Here is a 17,511-nt window from a genome sequence, read left to right as displayed (position 1 = left end):
GTAGTTCTCTCTGATCGTAAATGGAAATCTTAACTTAGTATTTCCACAGTATTTTATTATTTTACTGAAGGTGCAGTTTGGATACATGTGTTATGGTGTACAATTAATGGAAAAACAGACCATTATGATCAGGAAATATTTCATAGAATGCAGTCATCAGGTTTTGGGCAATCATTCACCAAAGGGAAAAGCTTGGTTCTGATTGCACAAAAATAGATTTCTTTATGAATTTGGCTTTACTTGAGCATCTCACAAATGTCATACATGCACCAAAACAAGTCTGAACTCTTAAAAGATTTTTATTGGTTTTTTTTTCAATAAGTACATTGGTTTCAAAGTGATACCAGCAAAACAAAAGTTAAAATAAATAAAACACTGGTAGGGAGAAAAAAAACAAATCAAAAGAAATTAGCCCATTTTATGTTCAATTTAAAAAGCAATGAACAGAGGACAAACTGCAAACATATTCCCTCTGTTCAGCTGTGTTTCTTCCACTTCCTTTCAGATTGACCAGCAAACCTTGTTTAAAACTATGCTGCTTTATCGTATTTACATGTAACAAACAGAAACAAGTGACAAAGCCTGGAATGCTGGGAATCATTACAAAAGTGAGATAACTGTAGATACATGTACAGCAGGAGGAACATAGGCCACTGGTAGAGATAGGGTCCATTAATTTACATCAGGACCGAGTTGCTTACAACAGAGTGGTAACAACTGACAACAGCTTCATATAAACCTTTGCCCAAAGACAGAAATATGGCACAGTAAGAAAAGTTTCATTTAAACTAGCTAAACTGAATCTCTTACAATGATGAGCTTTTTTTTTTTTTCTTTCTTGAGATATCACATGATAGCTTGCAGCAAGAGAAGGCCGTCTTGCAGAGGTTTCTGTGCCACACTCAGGAAACATCTGGAGAAGAGGGAGATGAAATAAAATACAGAAACCAGACTTGTTACTTTAAACTTCAAAGGCGGAGCTCAAACTGAGATCCAAGACTTTCTCGTGTACAGTATGCCAATGAAACAGGAATGTGGAAATAATTTAAGACAAAATGAAAGAACTCACAGCTCGCAGGTTGCTCCCCGAATCGTCGCATCAACTGATCGTGTGTGAACTTCACAAAGGTGTCATATTGTTCTGAAATTTACAGGAAATCAAACATTAGAAATTATTTAGACTTTCCATAACTGAAATATGTTAAGTGTTTTCATTTTCCCAGAAACTCCTCTTTAAACTACAGGCCACATCACCCAATCACACTACTTACGCACAAATTGGGGCTCAGTCAAATCCCCATTAAAAAAAACTGAGGCAAAAAACAAAAAAGGCAAATGTCACCATTAAGTCATATAACCTTTAGAATCACATCACTGCATATTAATGCTGAAATAATTCCTCATTTTAATGAACTGAGAATTGATTAGAACAGTTTTCATAGTTACTCGATACTTTTATCAAGAAAAATAAATATTTCAGTTTGTTGTTACAGCAACATGATTGAGAGAATTTCTATATTTCATAGCTTTTGGTTTTTGACAACTAGTCAGACAATATACAGTAATTAGTTCAGGAATTTGGGCTTTTATAAGTTGGACATTTGTCATTAGTTTTTCTGCTTTTTATACACTATCATGAACATTACATTTATGAAACTACATTGGTGACTACTAAAGACAGTGGGTGTAGGGGACAGAGGAGGTGCTCCTATTCTTAAAAGTATTTATTTACATCCCCTCACTAAGCTATGAAGAAGTCAAACTGACTGTGATTGGTAGCTTGAGTTTCTTTGATGAATTCGATTAATGTTCTGGGTCACAGCACAGTATTCCTACTCAGACTGTACAAACCTGCCAATTTTGAGGTCATGGTCTCCTCATATTCCTCCCGCACCTTCTCTTCCCTTTCTTTCAGCAGGCGTTCACAGATCATTCCAACTTGTCTGAGGGTGAATAATGGCTGTTCTTTTCTAGTAGGAGAAACACCTCCAGAGGACGTTCCTGCAGAAATCAAGCAGAAACCTAAGAACCACTGTGCACGTGGTATTTGTGATTACCTGTATACATTTCACAGTAATTCTTAAACAGTTTCTCCTGTAGACATGCTGTTTATCAGCTAACCTGGCATGCTGGAAACATTCATAGTAGACGACTGGGATGGGGACTCTGGAGAATAGCAGCACTCTGACTGTTGGTAGCCTCCATCTAGATGCTTCCTCTTTTGAATGCGTTTGTACTCCTGCTTGATGCTGTTGAGGATTTGTTCTAGAGGGACAAAAGAAAGCGAAAAAAGACAAGAGTCTATCAGTTAAGACTAAACAGCTGCCACGTTAGAGGGTCCGCTGCTAAACTTTATCATCTAAAAGCATGCTTGTTTTCTGGTTTGTTATAGCTCAACATGTTGCTAATACCTCACAAGCGCCTGGCCGATCACCAAGCAGGCCAACCTGGCCAACATCAGTAAAAAATTACCTGCACTAAGTCTGGACGACGACTCCCCAAATGGCGAGGGCTCCATGCTGAGATACTTCCTAGGGGATGAGGATGAGGACGATGGGGACACGGGGATGCATCTTCGTCTTTTAGGTGAGGTAGGACTCATCAGCGGATCGAAATCCATGGTCCTCTTCAGGGTGGCTCCACACGCCATGACTTTAGTTTGTTAAAAGGGAGGAGGAGTAGAGGGGGTGCAAAAATACCGAAACAAGACAATAATGAAGCGATACATCAGTTATTTCAGATAACTGCTAGCTACTGCTAATCTTTAACATGACTTGCTAGTTAAATTGAATTGTCCGGCTCAGGACAGTTTCTTTCGCTGAGGGATACATGCTAAGCATACTGCGCAGCTGAGGCTTTAAATATTTGCTAGCAAGCTAACGTTAGCCGAGCTTGCTAGCCAATAATCAAAAAGAAAACAAAGCTAACGTTAGCTTGGCTACCAATGGTCGGAGAGTACGTTCTGGTGTATATTTGAGTAAAGCTCCTTCTTACCTTACGGGGGCGAAAAGTTAGTCTGTCCAACTGCGTTCAACAACTCGTCTTGTTCTAAAAGTTGCTTCCCAAAAGTTGCAGTGACGATCAGCCAGCTGCGGGCCAACTGTCTTCTGTTAGATATCGGCGCTAGCTAACGCAACTTAGCTGCTTGTTTTTGATATGAGGCTGTCGGCTTCTCCGATTCGTGACGTCACGTGTGAAATGCAATGTGTAATGCATTATGGGTTATGTAGTGAAACAAGATGCGAGATGAAGGTTTGACGTCGTCGTGGTTACACCTACACTTCCCGAATTTCGCAACTTGGTTACATTACCGTTTCATCAGAGTATTTGATGAACTACAGCTCCATTCATCAATATAATCGTTACACGGGAAATAATAAAGACAATGTCTCATTATCTCCACAGGAGGGCAGTGTTACACAAAAAACACAGTTAACAGTACTTCGTTCTTTAAACCAGTGGCTCTCAAAAAGTCTAATGGTTCACCAAATGATTAAGGGATAAGAATGAAACATATAGCCTATATTTCTGCTACACAACATTATGTTCATTTTGCAATGACTTTTACAAATATTTTCACCGTTTAAGGCCTAAAACATTGTAAAAAAAATGTGGTTGAACTCTACATAACTCATGTCTACATCCTGCTTGTAACTCATGTAAAGAAATAGGTTATACAGCCTACATTTCTGCTTATAAAAATATGTTCATTTTTAATGACTTTTCACAAATTGTTGCTTTTTTCTTGTGGGGAATAAAATTATATTATGACGTTGCTTAGCCTAAAAGGTTAGGAACCACAGGTACTGTAACACACACACAAACACACACACAAATACATATATATATATATATATATATACACAAACAGTCACTCATATTTTCTAACCTTAAAATGAAGAAAATACATATCTTAATAATTAGCTGCAGGTGCTGATGTACTGGTTTGCTAAGGTTTCATTTTTTTTATTGAAAACAAAATACCAAGTATGTTGACAATAATTGTGATAAAAATAGACAAATTTCAAATATTTATTGAATTCATGTCCTTTCTTACACACTTTTACAGAGCACAATGGCACAATGGATGCCTCACAGGAATATGGCAGTGTAGCTTCTCACAAAAACTGTTGAAAACTGTTTAATAAGCACATGTGTAATAAGCAGCTATATAACATTCCCAAATCACTGCAGACATAAGTTCTCATTTGATCAAAAAGCCATTCATATTTCAAAGTATGACTCATCATTTTGCTTTGCAAAGTACAGTAAAAAAATAAATAAGTAAAGTAAAATTCATTAGAGTTGAACAACTGCCAAACTTCACAATATCATGGTCTTAGAAAATCATCAGGAGCTGATTTCAAATCACTAATGAGATGCAAATTTTATTTACAAGCAGTGGTGTGGTGTCATTTTAATCTGACATTTTGCATGAAGGTAGACACAGTTTCACCTTGGATCACTGCCACAATATTGCTATGATAATGTAAAGAAAAAAAAACTGAAGGGACAAAAGAAAGTTCCACATTTTTATACCTTAAAGCTGAAATCTGTAAAAAAAAAATAAAAAATAAAAAAAAAAAGAAGAAGAAAAAAGAAATTCTGCACATTCAAACTAGAGCAAAGATGAGAAAACCTGGTTGCAATGGTTGTTGCAGAAAAAAAATGCCCTTGAGCAACTGAACTGGTTGTTGGGAATATTACTATATTACTTACTGAATGAAATAACATGAAATAGGCATTTTAGATCAGACTTGTGAAACCCAACAAACCCTCTCAATGGCAGAGTAAAGACAGAGGAGCAGATCATGTTAATATTATAGATTTCAGCTTTAAAGCAATAAAAACGTGTCATCAGGTTTGTTTCTAAGTCATGTTTTGGCACATTTCACAGTCACAGAACAGTGCACTAGGGTCAGGGCTATTCTACAATATCTCTACTTCACAGTTGTACCAGAGCAGAGCACCTCGTCTTTTAAACCGCCTCTGCAGTAGAAGTCTCAGTCACTCCAGAAACGGTAACCTGGGCTACTTTTACTCGGGCGTTTCCACAGCCGGCTCCATCTTTCCCTGCCCCGCCTGCTGTGCCTCTCACACTCTTGCTGTTCCAGTCACTCTCAGCACTGGTGTCCAGAGTCTGCGTCGCTCCTTGGCACACACGGCAGATGTTGAGGAAGGCCCTGCGCAGGTCCTTGCTCCTCATGGCGTAGATCACAGGGTTCACGGTGGAGTTGAGCAGACACAGCATGCTGCAAAAGGCAAAGACAGTCTTGATGACATCGTTCACCTTCCCAAAGAGATCATAAACCATGATGGCTAGCAGCGGGCCCCAGCAGATGATGAGGGCCACCAGGATCAGAACGAGGGTTTTAGCCAGGCGGAGGTCCATCCGAGCCTGCTCGGGCCTCACTGTCTGAACTTTAGTCCCCTCTGCGGTGTAGACAATCACGCTCCTCTGGGAGCTGCGGCTCAGCATGCGGACGGCGTGGTGGTGGGATTTCCAGAGGATGAACATGTAGGCGTAGATGATGAACAGGACCAAGATGCTGGTCATCCCGATCCAGAACATCAGGTACTTCTGGTCAATTAGAGGGAAGATGTCTGAGCAAACAGAGTTGAGGCGCTTGCAGTTCCAGCCCAGCAGTGGCAGCAGTGAGATGACGATGGAGATTGTCCACATCATACTGAAGGCAATGACTGCTTTAGTCTTCGTCACGATGCGTTTGTATGCCATGGGCCTGTGGATGGAGATGTAGCGGTCGATCGCCGTGAGAAACAGACTTCCCACAGAGGCAGTGAAGGAGGCAATGACCCCGGCCAGCTTAAAGAGGAAAACATTAGGGGTGTCCTTCCTGTGGAGGACATGGAAGTCCAGGAAGCTGTAGACAAAAATGATGCTCCCTATCAGATCAGCCACAGCCAGACTGCCTATGAAGTGGTAGGATGGCCGAGATCGAAGCGTCTGCGAGTGCAGGATCACGCACAGCACCATTAGGTTCTCCAGCACCGTAAATGTACCCAGGGTGAGTGCCAAGATAGCGACTGCGAGCTGCTGACCAGGAGTCAGAATCATAAAACACTCCATGTTGTCCACAAAGTCTTCTCCACACTGTGCCGCTCCTCCGCTCTCCACAGAGGTGCCATTACCCAGCAGAAAGTCTGATATGTTGGTGGGGAATATGGGAGAGAGGCCACTGTAAATGACCTCCTTGTTTCCAGGGACAAGTCCAGGGAGGGAGTTACTAATGGAGGCAGAGTGAGGTTTCTCAAAGTGGAATTTGTTCTTGATCAGGCTTGGGTCAATGGACGGGTCGTCGTAGCTGGCGTCATTGGAGCCAAGATACTGGACACCTGTTGTTAACGTGCTCATTGTGGTGCCTGCTACCCTGTGCAAAGCCAACTTCATGGCTGGTTTGTGGCTGTAGAGATGCTCAGTGGAGAGGTGTGTGGTGGTGAAACAGCATTAGAGCCATGCAAAAGCACATCTATGAAGAAAAAAAAGAGCACAAATTCTTTACATAAAGAAGTCATTCAAAAATGAATAGATACATCCTGTTAGATTAAAATGTCAAAATATCAGATTACATTGAGTTTCATTCATATGATTAATATAGTGGAAAATGAATTTGTTGCTGGGAGATACTGGGGGGAATCTGTGTATCAGCCAGCTGACTCTGAGAGCAGATGCATCCCAGACAATAGTGGGAAACTGAACAGTTGATGACAAACCTGTGCAGCCTCGGGGGAAATCACTGCATTAAGTATGTAGGACAGCCAGGGCTTTCTTATTAATTAAAGGAGGTCATTAAGCATTAAGCTTTTCTTTTTTTTCAGTAATCATTGGATTAATTAGACATCAAGGGAGAAACGGGATAAAGAGTGTACATATATGTCCAATGATCCATTTCCATTTTGATGTCGGTAATGATGATGTTCATTAAGAAACAGTTAGCTGAACATGGAGGTTTCGGAATAAGATGTTTTGTTTTGTTTTTTTGAAGAGGACAACAATGTTGGCCAATTAACCGCTGCTAATGAAATACCTTCAAGTTTGAAAGAAAAAATATCTTTCATGTCGTCTCTCTGGATCAAAGCTTTAACGCACAAATGGGGCAACAATACTATTGAGAAGAAAAACGAATAAAATAAAAAAAACCCCGCAAAATTAACTTGAGGAAGAAAAAGTGATTAAAAAGAAATAACAATAAAAAAACGTACCTTGATTTTCTCAGCACTTGCATCGATCCATGACGCAAAACAAAAAATTGAACTAAACTGGGAGTAAACCAGTTACATCTGCTGTTGTCGTCAGTCTTCACCGGCGGTTACAGTAACTCCAATCAAACAAGAGGCCGGTGAGAAATTACAGCTGTTGTTCTGATAATTATCCCCGGACACTGTCAGTGTCAGCCACAGTAAAGCCAGACAGGCAGGCACTGAAGTGAGTGAGTGAGTGAGTGAGTGAGTGTGTGTGTGTGTGTGTGTGTGTATGTGTGAGTGTGAGTGTGTTTGAGGGAGCGGGCGTTTATAAGGCTCCGCTTTGTGCGCCTGCTGGTCACGTGGTCTGAGGTGTGTGAGCGCAGGAGGAAGCGCATCCCTGAGCATCATCCACACCTAGAGCGTTTGTACAGGAACGAAACAACAGCCGGACAACAACAACAACAACAACAACAACAACAACAACAACAACAACAACAACAACAACAGGATCTGTGTTTCAAATAAATGGCTTCTATGTCTTATGTCTTTGAAACCGCTTACTAAGTCTGTAGCAAATGTTATATGGGCTCAGTCTCGTTTTGTTGTTGATTAGACCACAAAGAAGTTTTAATTCATTTCTTAATTTATTCACACAGCATTTCTGTAGATGTGCCAGTGTTAGCCAGGTTAGGATAATTTGGATAATTTTCAGCTCCAGTCCTTTGGTGAGACGTTCAGAAACATAGATTATAAGGTTTAACTCCCTGTTACATCTCTCATTAACAAACTATTATAAAACTCCAAAACTGAAATCCAAATAGAAATAGAATAAATATTGTCAATACCACTAACAGACGTAGAGCATTTGAATATCAATTCAATACATGAATTTCCCCTAGGTCTTAGTCTTAGGGGATAAATAAAGTATCCATCTATCTATCTATCTATCTATCTATCTATCTATCTATCTATCTATCTCATTGTATTTAAACAGTTTTACAGCTGGGGTCTCTGGGATCCCAAACAGAGGTAATGGGTTATTTTCTGTAGTTCAGCACTCCTGTTCATAAGCAGTTCTTTCAACATTTGAAAAAGTAATTAACTATCACTGTAATAAAACAATATTAAATCTGTTTCTGAGCAGATAATGAAAAATGTCCGAGATAATCCTTCAGTAAACTCAGATTATTTGTATTAAATATCACAGCAAAAGAATAATCCCCTTTTGGACCGTGGTTTTAAAGTAACTAAGTACATTTACGTAAGGAACAAGTACAATTTTCCAATTTTTTGCTACTTCCTACGCAACTACATTCCAGAGAGAGATATTGTACTTTTCATGCATATTTGTGTGACAGCTATAGTTACTTCACAAATACCAATATTATGATGAGTGTATAAATGATGGTGCTCTGTTGTACGTTTAACTTAACATCAGCATATAAAGTGGTTTAAATTAGCTCCAACTTGACATACAACATTCACATGCTGCTTGCATGTTAATGCATAGATAATAAAACCAGTAATATAATATATATTGATGTTGCTCTGAAAGGCCATTCTGCATAATGAGTACTTTTATTTTTGATACTTAAACAACATTCTGTTTTACGGATGACAAATATTACATTTTCATACCTCTATATATACTTTGACTGAAGTAAGATTTTGCCAGCAAGATGGTGTTTTTACATAGTGTTGCTATTTTTAATGAAGTCAAATATTTGACCTCTTCCACTGCTGCTTTTTGAAAATGAATCTTATAGTTATTTGAGTTAATATTAGCTTTTTCTCATGTTGATAATGGAAAGAAAAAAATCATTACAGTGTCGTTTTAGTGCAATTTTAACGTCACTGTGTAACTAAAAGTCCATTCTGAATCTCCTCCATATTTATCTATTTATTTAGTGCAGTTGAGGGCACATGCACACTCTATTAAGAGTCCTTTTCCTGTCCTGCGCAGCTGCGCAATTATTTCCACTATGCACTCCCAGCGGAGCTATCTCCCAAATTACATGTATCTTGTTGTGGAAAATACATGACATTTGGCGATGCAACATCATGGGAAAACAATGAAAAGCACTGCTCATGATGCCAGTGCCTCCAGTTTTGGCAGAACAGAAGAGGCTGAGGAGTCATCCAACTAATTACTGAACACTTGTTATGCTGCGCTTGAAGCAGATTCAAGCAGCCATTGATCATTTGTGGTAGAACAGTATATCCAATATGTCCTTTTCATGAAAATAGTTTACACAGACAGACAGTGTAAGTTAAGCGTCTTATTGATGACGAGTGATTGTGGAGTTCATCTGTAATTCATTCAGATATATAGTATGTTCAGTGACTTCTGTTTCATGGCTCTTTGGTGTTTTCCTTTTGATCAGGATAAAGTCTTAATATGGTTTTGGCTTGAAAACTGCGTCTATCATCTCTAAAAGCAGGGGGCAGAGTATTGAAATCCACATCCATCATAATAATTATCATCCTTATTTCATTGTCATACAGTGAGCTCCAGTGAGAGAGGGGGAGATTTCCAAGACAAAGCTGTCTGTGATGACAAAAGGCCTCTGTGTGACCGTAACAGCGACTTGTAGAAGTTCAATTTTTCTAAATCCTCTTCCTCCATGTGGGCAGGGCAGTAATAGGCGGCTGCTGCTGTTGTTTCACGTCCATCAGTCATTGATGGTGAATATTGCAAGTGATGTACAGTGATTGATTTTAGTAGGATTCATGAAAAGCACCACGGTGCATCCGTACAGTGCATTTCATATTGATCCTTCTCCATTTACAGACAGTTAGTACTTGAGTGGCTGCCTACATTATGAAATCATTACTTGCGGGCCACACAGGCTGTAGTCCTCCAAACTCGACACTTTCGAATAATACACATGCAAAAACATGAATTAAAGAACATTTTCATCAGATTTGTTTAAACTAGTGCACGTCCGAAAATTAATTGTGTGGAATCAGACAGTTCGAAATATAGTGGTTACACACACAGCATGTTACCAGACGAGACTCTGAAGCAGGCTGTCTGTCTCTGATGTGTTTGTGTCGAGGAGTTGAAGAGTGTGGGGAGGGAGAGAAGTAGAGAGGGAGGGAGGGCAGGCGGGTGAGGAGGAAAAGATGCATAAATAGAGAAGGGGAGGAGGTTGTGGCTGAACACTGACAGCTCTTAACTGTTTCCTAATCTGCCACTTCTATATTCTGTTCCTCCCCAGCTGGAGACACTTCATATTGTGGCGCCACAGGATGAATCTGAGTTTATGTCAAGTCGATTCAACGGGGAGAAAAAGTCCAAATATAATTTATACTAAATTCATTCACTTTTGCTTTACACGTTTCTTCATCCCATGCTCGGAAGGAGTCATGTGCATCATCACATATCATCAGTCAACAGCCGTCTGCATCCTCATTATTCAGTTCATCAGTTAATTATGTGTATCTACCTGGCTTCATTAGGCAACTCAAAAGTGTTTGTTGATCTGTTTTTTCAAAGACTTTAAATTAAAGGCTTAGCTCTGCACCCAGGATATGACATCAGAGAAATAAACAGGGAGAAGTAATGTGCGAAAGTTCCCTGTCATGTTTCTCTCCTGTGGCACGGATCTATCTCACAGGGAACAACGGCACAAAAGAAAATATGACAAAGTTGTGACTTATTGTCGTCTGTGACCGAATTTCTGCATAGATGGAAAAAAAACTACAAACTCTCTCTATGAATACACTAAAAATACCAGTATAAAAAGACAGACGATGCATGTTCTGACTGAAGACTAAATAAATAATCAGTCTAATTCAATGCATTCCTTTTATTTGAGTTGCTGAGCATGAATTTCAGTTGCAGAAATGATGGATTTTCTTGGTGCAGATCAGACAGACTAACAACATAATGGTCAGTGGATAGAATCCCCTTCATGCACCATTTAGTCATATAAAGACCCTTTTTTTTTATCTCAGCAGAACACAGTAGTAATCACAAGGACTTAGCAGGTGGTTCAGTGAATGCTCACTTGCGGAAATACTATGCAAATGGATGCTACAGGCACAGATGAATTACTCAGGCAGCAGTGCGATGCTTCCAAACCGCAGCTCAGCGAACCCGTTTCTCTCCTGGTTTTCATGAAGCAGAGCGATACGCCGGTACGTAGTAGCCCCGCAGCCTCAGAAGAGGTGGGTCACCTTCATGACTAAAGATGCACTCATGAGACGTTTATGAAACTCCAGCCCAAGAGAAGCAAGAGTACAGTCTGGAATCGCCTTTCAGTGCCACTGGCTGATCCACAGCCAGAGAATAATTCATTTACCCTACACCCAGCTGCAGAGCTTCACAGGCTGACGAGAAGCCCAAATGGACCTGACTGCCATGACACCAACAGACTCACATGGCCCTTTTCTGTCAGGAAGAAGAGGAGTTGTGAAATTGAATTTATTTTTAGCCGGTTTCATCCCCTTGTTCTCAATACTGATTTCCCGCTCAATATGTGTGGCTTTTTTTTTTTTTTTTTTGAAATCTTACTCTTATTCTAACCTCCAGTGTTTGTTGTACTTCATTATCAGTGGTGGGAAAAGTGCTTAAAGCTGGCTGCAATAACTGGAAGTGTTTTACATTGATATGGCACACTTGTTAGCATACAGTTACCCAAATATCTTCAACATACACTTTGATTTTTGTAGTCACGTTTGTATTCCTGATTTCATCTTCACCAACCACTGCAGGAAATATCTGGCTGGTTTAGCTGCTAAATGCTGCCCTGCGTTCACCAGCTATTCGCTAACTTTTGGCTGTCTGTCGTTTGGTGCTGATCTGGTGGGTTTTAGAGCTTTTTTTGCCAAAAACTCTCCGGAAAGTGAAGCAGTGGGAGTGGAAGGAGTGAACCAAAACAGTAAACAATGAGCTGAAAGATGTCAAAACTGATGGTAACTGCATTTAGTAAGTTCTCTGTTGGTTTGTGACTATGAGCATCGCCTTTCAGATAAAAGAGTCATATGATGTGTAAAAAAACTAATTCTAGCTGCTTTAAATTCTTGCTTCATTAAGTATTACACTGCTGTATAGCTGGTTGAAGTACTTGGCGTATTGCTGGTGTTGCACCTATTAGAATGGAGAAATACAGTGACATGAAAGGGAACATGGAAACAGTGGCCTCCTTTATTTACAAAATACTGAATGAGGAAGGTTGGAGTGACACTACTGATCATTACACCCAACAAATGATTTTTGAGGAAGAAATATAGATAGATACGTGGAGACTTTCCATCACCACTGCTTGTAAAGGAATCGCAGTTTTAACTTGATTCCTACATTTCATAGCCACCACTAGTGCTTATCCATTTTCATTCTGCTCACTCCATCATGTTTATTCACCCATTACCGGCAAATGCATCCAGCTAACAATGTCAGAGTGCTCCCACATCCCAGAAGAGTTCTTTCATCACAGAGACATTTTATGTATCAGCTTTTAGCGGTATACAAGATGAAGAGACTGGGCCACAAATGAGTCAACATCAAAGAAAAAAACAGCTTAAAATTTGTTGAAGATTTGTTTTCTTGTGTGTCTCGGTCAGCGCAGAGGTATAAGTTCATATGTTACATCTTTAGAAAAAAAAAAATTTGTCACTGCTTTCCGTGCGGTGAGAAGAATATAAATAAATAAAGGTGGGTTTTGTCACAAAAAGGGTGAAAAAATATGGATTTGCACTGGTGCATTTGCTCACATACTGCAGGAAAACAAAGGAAGGATTCAAATCTGAAACACACCACTGGTCTAAATGCATTTGTGGTGAGCAGTAAAGAGCAGTTTGACTTAATTGGCCTGACTCTATGCATGATGGCAATTTTTTTCTATGAGCTGCACATGAAGCATTAGCATTGACTGCTGGTTAGATGTGGGTTGTGTGTGAAATGATCAGTGAACAAAACCAAAATTGATTCATGAAAGAAAATGAACTCCATCAGATAAAAGTTTCTCTTCTCTCTTGTTAGTGTTTTTCATTTTCTCTTAATGTTTCTATTAAAATCTCCCCACTTTATGAATAAAAGTGTGTCTGGCAAAACAGATACATTTAGATTCTTTTGTGCAATTAATTATTTAAACCCTTTAAACCTAATGCTCTATGAATATTTCATTCAAGCACAACAGCGAGGTTACATGAAGTTGAATAAAGTTTGAGGGTCAATGTACCACATATACAGTGTGCAAAGACCTTCTTAGTAAAAGGTTAGGGTCAAAGATGAACAGCAGTGGCAGATGACATTTCTACCTCGCTGCTTTGTTAAATGACATTTTAAGCGCTGTGATGATAAAAAATCAAGCTCCTGTGGTGGTGTTGATCAGTGCGTCAAATACATCTAAACCAGGCCTGAAAACTTTGTGAAAATGTGACATTTTTGCACGTTCAGCTGAACCAGTATGTTCTGAGTAAAAGCTTAGCATTTTATTGAAGTTACAAACCTTTTCGTTCTTTTCCAGCTAAATTATTAGGAATTTACAGACCCTTACAATAAAGCATTACACAATGTTTCCCACTCGTAGGGATCCAATATCCACAGCATCATCAATGTTCACCTGTAAGCAACAAATATTGTTCTTATTCATTCCTAATTTAAAACACATCTATGTATGAATACTTGTGCATTTGATTTACTGTGTCCTGGTTTATTGCACTGTCAAGCCGACACATGCAGGAGTGTATTACTGCTGATTGAAAGACTGTTCATTGTGACATCAAATGAACAAAATATCATATTTGTGTATGTCAGTGAAGCGTGTAGAGGAGCCGATTTTGAAAAATAGCAGCACATCGAGACAGATTTGATTCTAATCCTTGTCAGGTAGAGCTCATATCTCTTCCTCCCAAAGCAATCGCAACCATCTGGGCTGGAAAATAGATCGATGCCTACAGAGCATAAACAACCCTGCTGGCAGCCAGCCAGCAGCTGATTCCTTCACTTTACACCTATAACCCCCCCACCCTACACTCACACACTTTTTATCACTTCACAGCTTGTGGCCTGATTGGCTTCAAGCTTTCACGTATGTGGATTAAACTTCGAATCATCTGTGGATATAATTCACTGAGACAGCACTGTATTGCAAAACCATGATCAGTATATAATATAAAGTAAAGAAACAGCTCCTATACATTTTTAACCTTTAGTTAATCACATTTTCACTATTCACATGTAGTTCTAAGAAAATATTTGTCTGCAGTTTCTGGCTTTTTTCCAAATGCTCATATCTAATTATAGTCTCTACTTTAAAAAAGTCTCTCTGTTTCTCTCCCTTTACACCCATTTCCCCACTAAGCTGCTTCCATTACTCTATGTATTTACTAGTCATCCACCCCCTTAAGTAGTAGCAGTGAAGCTCTGCAGAGAAGAACAACTGTCAATCTTATTTCTGACTTACAAGCAGAGAAGACTATAAAAGCTGCACCTTGTCTTTGTTAGTATTTCAGGTGCATCACCATGGAGACTCTGCAGTGCCATAACTGTTCAAGGTCACCTGGATTACACTGTAGTGGGTGGGTGTGTGTGTGTCTTCTGTGTGTGTATATATTCCTGTGTTTAACTCTGCAGAGATTCACAAAAGATCCACAGTCAGTTTGATGAAAGTGTTTGAAAAGCAGTGGATGAATGTGTTGTTTTCAGGGTCGGTTATTATTTGGGTCCATCACTATGTCAGAATTGTTGTAATCCTTCAAGTCAGAATGATTTTTCTTTCCTTGCTGATGTTGTCTGCCATCTAAACGTTCAGCCTGATAAACAGCATTACTGATGAAATCCTTTCACATTATTATGACACCCTGGGAACCAGCAGTGATGTTTATAGCTAAAGGTTTTCTGTGAGTCCTCCTGAGCAGGTTCACTTCTGTTTGCCTTAAATTATTTGTCTACAACATGTTATTGTATTTCTGTCAGCGGTTCTCCACAGCCTGGATTCTTTTCACATTATTTTAACGGATACATGAATGTGACAGATTGAATTATTATGCTTGCCATTGTATGAAACTGTGTGGTTTCATCAGAGGGTTAGTACCTGAGGTCATGATGACTCATTGCTTGAAAAATTCGCTCATATAGAAATTTAATTCAAGACCGCAGTCTGAACTGCTTTGAAAAAATGGTTGTTAAAAAAAAAAAAAAAGAGCCCTGCAAAGCAAATGTTACATTTACACTTAAAAGATAATGCTGGTGATGATCTATATTTCTGTTATTGTTAACAAATCCCATTAAAAGACCAAAACTGCTTGCCTGTGGCTCGCACCCTCGAGCCTTTTTGTTCCCACTGAAGATGTAAAACTTTTAAAAAACAGGTCATGAACATAGTCTGTACTTTCATTTTAAAAGCGGCTGCAGTCTATACTTTCTAAACTAACATTAGATCAAATGACAGTGTTTAATGCGAAAGGGGTTGCTGTGACAAACCCACACAACATAGCAGTCCCACTCGGCTGTACAGACCATTTTAGTGTCTTACAGCTATTTGTTTTGGTTTCCTGGCCGAAAACTTTAATGGTTAGGTTCACTCTCACCGCCCTCATGGCATCATTTTTACCTGCAGCTGTTTTCAGCCAAAAAAAAAAAAGCACCACACAAAAGACAAACTGAGTAACAAGCTGGTGAGTGTTTAGCAGTTAAAGATACTTTTCTCATGACGACCAAAACAGATGCAAAATGGAGGGAGAATATTGGACTTCCATTCACCAGATGGACAAAAACTTGACTTAAAATGAAATTCCCATGTTGCTCCATGTCTCACACGCACTCGCCATGTCAGTCTTATAAGGTGATGATGTCAATGCTGTGTTTTTGTTCTTGTTGCCAAAAAAAAAGCCTCCAACAATTCTGTTAATGCAGGTTCAAAGAAGGGTGAATAATTTCCTGAAACAGCTGCAAGCAAAAGTTACTGAGACAGAAGTAAATAGTGTAATCATTTGGGCCACATTTTTTATTTTTTATTTTTTTATTTTTGCATCAGTAAGTATTTTAGGAAGCAGGCTGGTGTACCTGGGGACGAAGTGCCCATGTTCATTGTAATAAAGGAACATGTCCTGCAGTGCAACAGTGTGGCTCTTCTGAACAGCAGTGGATCTGAATGCACAGACATTACTTGTTAGTAGGATCAAGTCATTTAACAAGGGTGTGTTGAATAAATCTATATAAATACGATTTGTTGAGTAAGGAAAATTTAAATCATCGTCAGACATTGAATTTTTGTTATAAGTCACAAAAGCTGTTTTCTTCAGGCTATAACTGGTCTAACCCAGTTTTGGGTTCATGCAGTTTCAACCCTCTTTGGTCTCTCTCAGATACATGTTCATGGATGAGGTCAAAGGTCATGACCACCAGAGTCAGGAGTTCATTGTTAAGTTTTGATTGATTAATGGTGTGTCACGCAAGGACACCTGTTCCCACAATGAAATCAGCATATGATCTACTTTATTCCTGATCATTCTCATTTCAGAATCGTTGAATGTGAGGCGTTCCGTGCATCTCACAGTTTGTGTGTGTGTGTGTGTGTGTGTGTGTGTGTGTGTGTGTGTGTGTGTGTGTGTGTGTGTGTTAATGTGTGAGGCAGTTCGTGTTAGGAGGTCTGTGGCATCAGAGAAGGTGTCTCAATTATTTCTCTGATGTATGAGCTCTGGGAGCTTGGGACGGACCTGTTATTAAGGTTCAGGTTCAGACCATAATCATTAGAAGATGGAATTCATGCGAAGTCTTAATGCACGCTATAAACATATTAGCAGCGATTCTTTTTCTCATTTCTCTCTCTGAGGTGTGACTGCTGTCCAAACAGCCATCTGGTTCAGGTTCAGATGGCTAACATTAACATCGCTGCTCTTCTAAATGATGGCTATAATATGTCTTTCATATTCGTAAAATATCAGAGGCATATTCATTTTATCTAAAAAGAAAAGAAAGATCCCATTCTTAGTCATGTTTTTATTTGTGTGTCTGTGTTTATCAGACTTTGCATGCTACTTGAGGTAACACCAACAGTGCTTCAATTTGTATGTTTTTTCTTTCATGTCTTTTTTTTTCTTTGTGGCAGCATGACCCTAAAAAGGTGCACATCTATCTTCCAGTCCGAAGAAATTGCCTTAGCGGTGTTGAAAAGAGATAAACACAGGGGAGCTGGAAACAGAGTGGCAGGAGGTTGGATGTCGGAGTTACATGAAAGGAAGAGTTTGAAAGTGTCTGTTAGTCTCTCTTTTGTCGGTAATTTGTTTGACCTTGAAGCTGAAAGCAAACAAGAAAAAAAAAACAGGACATCCTCCTAAAAATGCAAAAATGCAGGTAAT

The 17,511-nt window shown here is 39.4% G+C and overlaps 2 protein-coding genes across 2 annotated transcripts; both read right to left on the bottom strand.

The window, feature by feature from the left end:
• Positions 1 to 281: 281 nt before the first annotated feature.
• Positions 282 to 3,169, bottom strand: LOC111225544 (akirin-2-like). The gene is made up of 6 exons (XM_022750485.1): positions 2,995 to 3,169; positions 2,473 to 2,652; positions 2,122 to 2,265; positions 1,852 to 2,001; positions 1,070 to 1,141; positions 282 to 913 (listed from the first exon to the last, which is right to left on the bottom strand). The coding sequence occupies exons 2-6, from the start codon at positions 2,648 to 2,650 to the stop codon at positions 903 to 905; spliced, it is 555 nt and encodes a 184-aa protein (XP_022606206.1). The 5' UTR covers positions 2,651 to 2,652; positions 2,995 to 3,169; the 3' UTR covers positions 282 to 902.
• A 1,452-nt stretch (positions 3,170 to 4,621) lies between these two features.
• On the bottom strand, positions 4,622 to 6,409 carry LOC111226050 (cannabinoid receptor type 1B-like). The gene has a single exon (XM_022751134.1). The coding sequence runs from the start codon at positions 6,407 to 6,409 to the stop codon at positions 4,979 to 4,981; it is 1,431 nt and encodes a 476-aa protein (XP_022606855.1). The 3' UTR covers positions 4,622 to 4,978.
• Between the last annotated feature and the right edge of the window lie 11,102 nt (positions 6,410 to 17,511).

The sequence above is a fragment of the Seriola dumerili genome, unplaced genomic scaffold, assembly GCF_002260705.1.
Source record: "Seriola dumerili isolate Sdu_G_001 unplaced genomic scaffold, Sdu_1.0 BDQW01000149.1, whole genome shotgun sequence".
NCBI lineage: Eukaryota > Metazoa > Chordata > Actinopteri > Carangiformes > Carangidae > Seriola > Seriola dumerili.
This window is presented reverse-complemented; position numbering and strand designations above follow the sequence as displayed.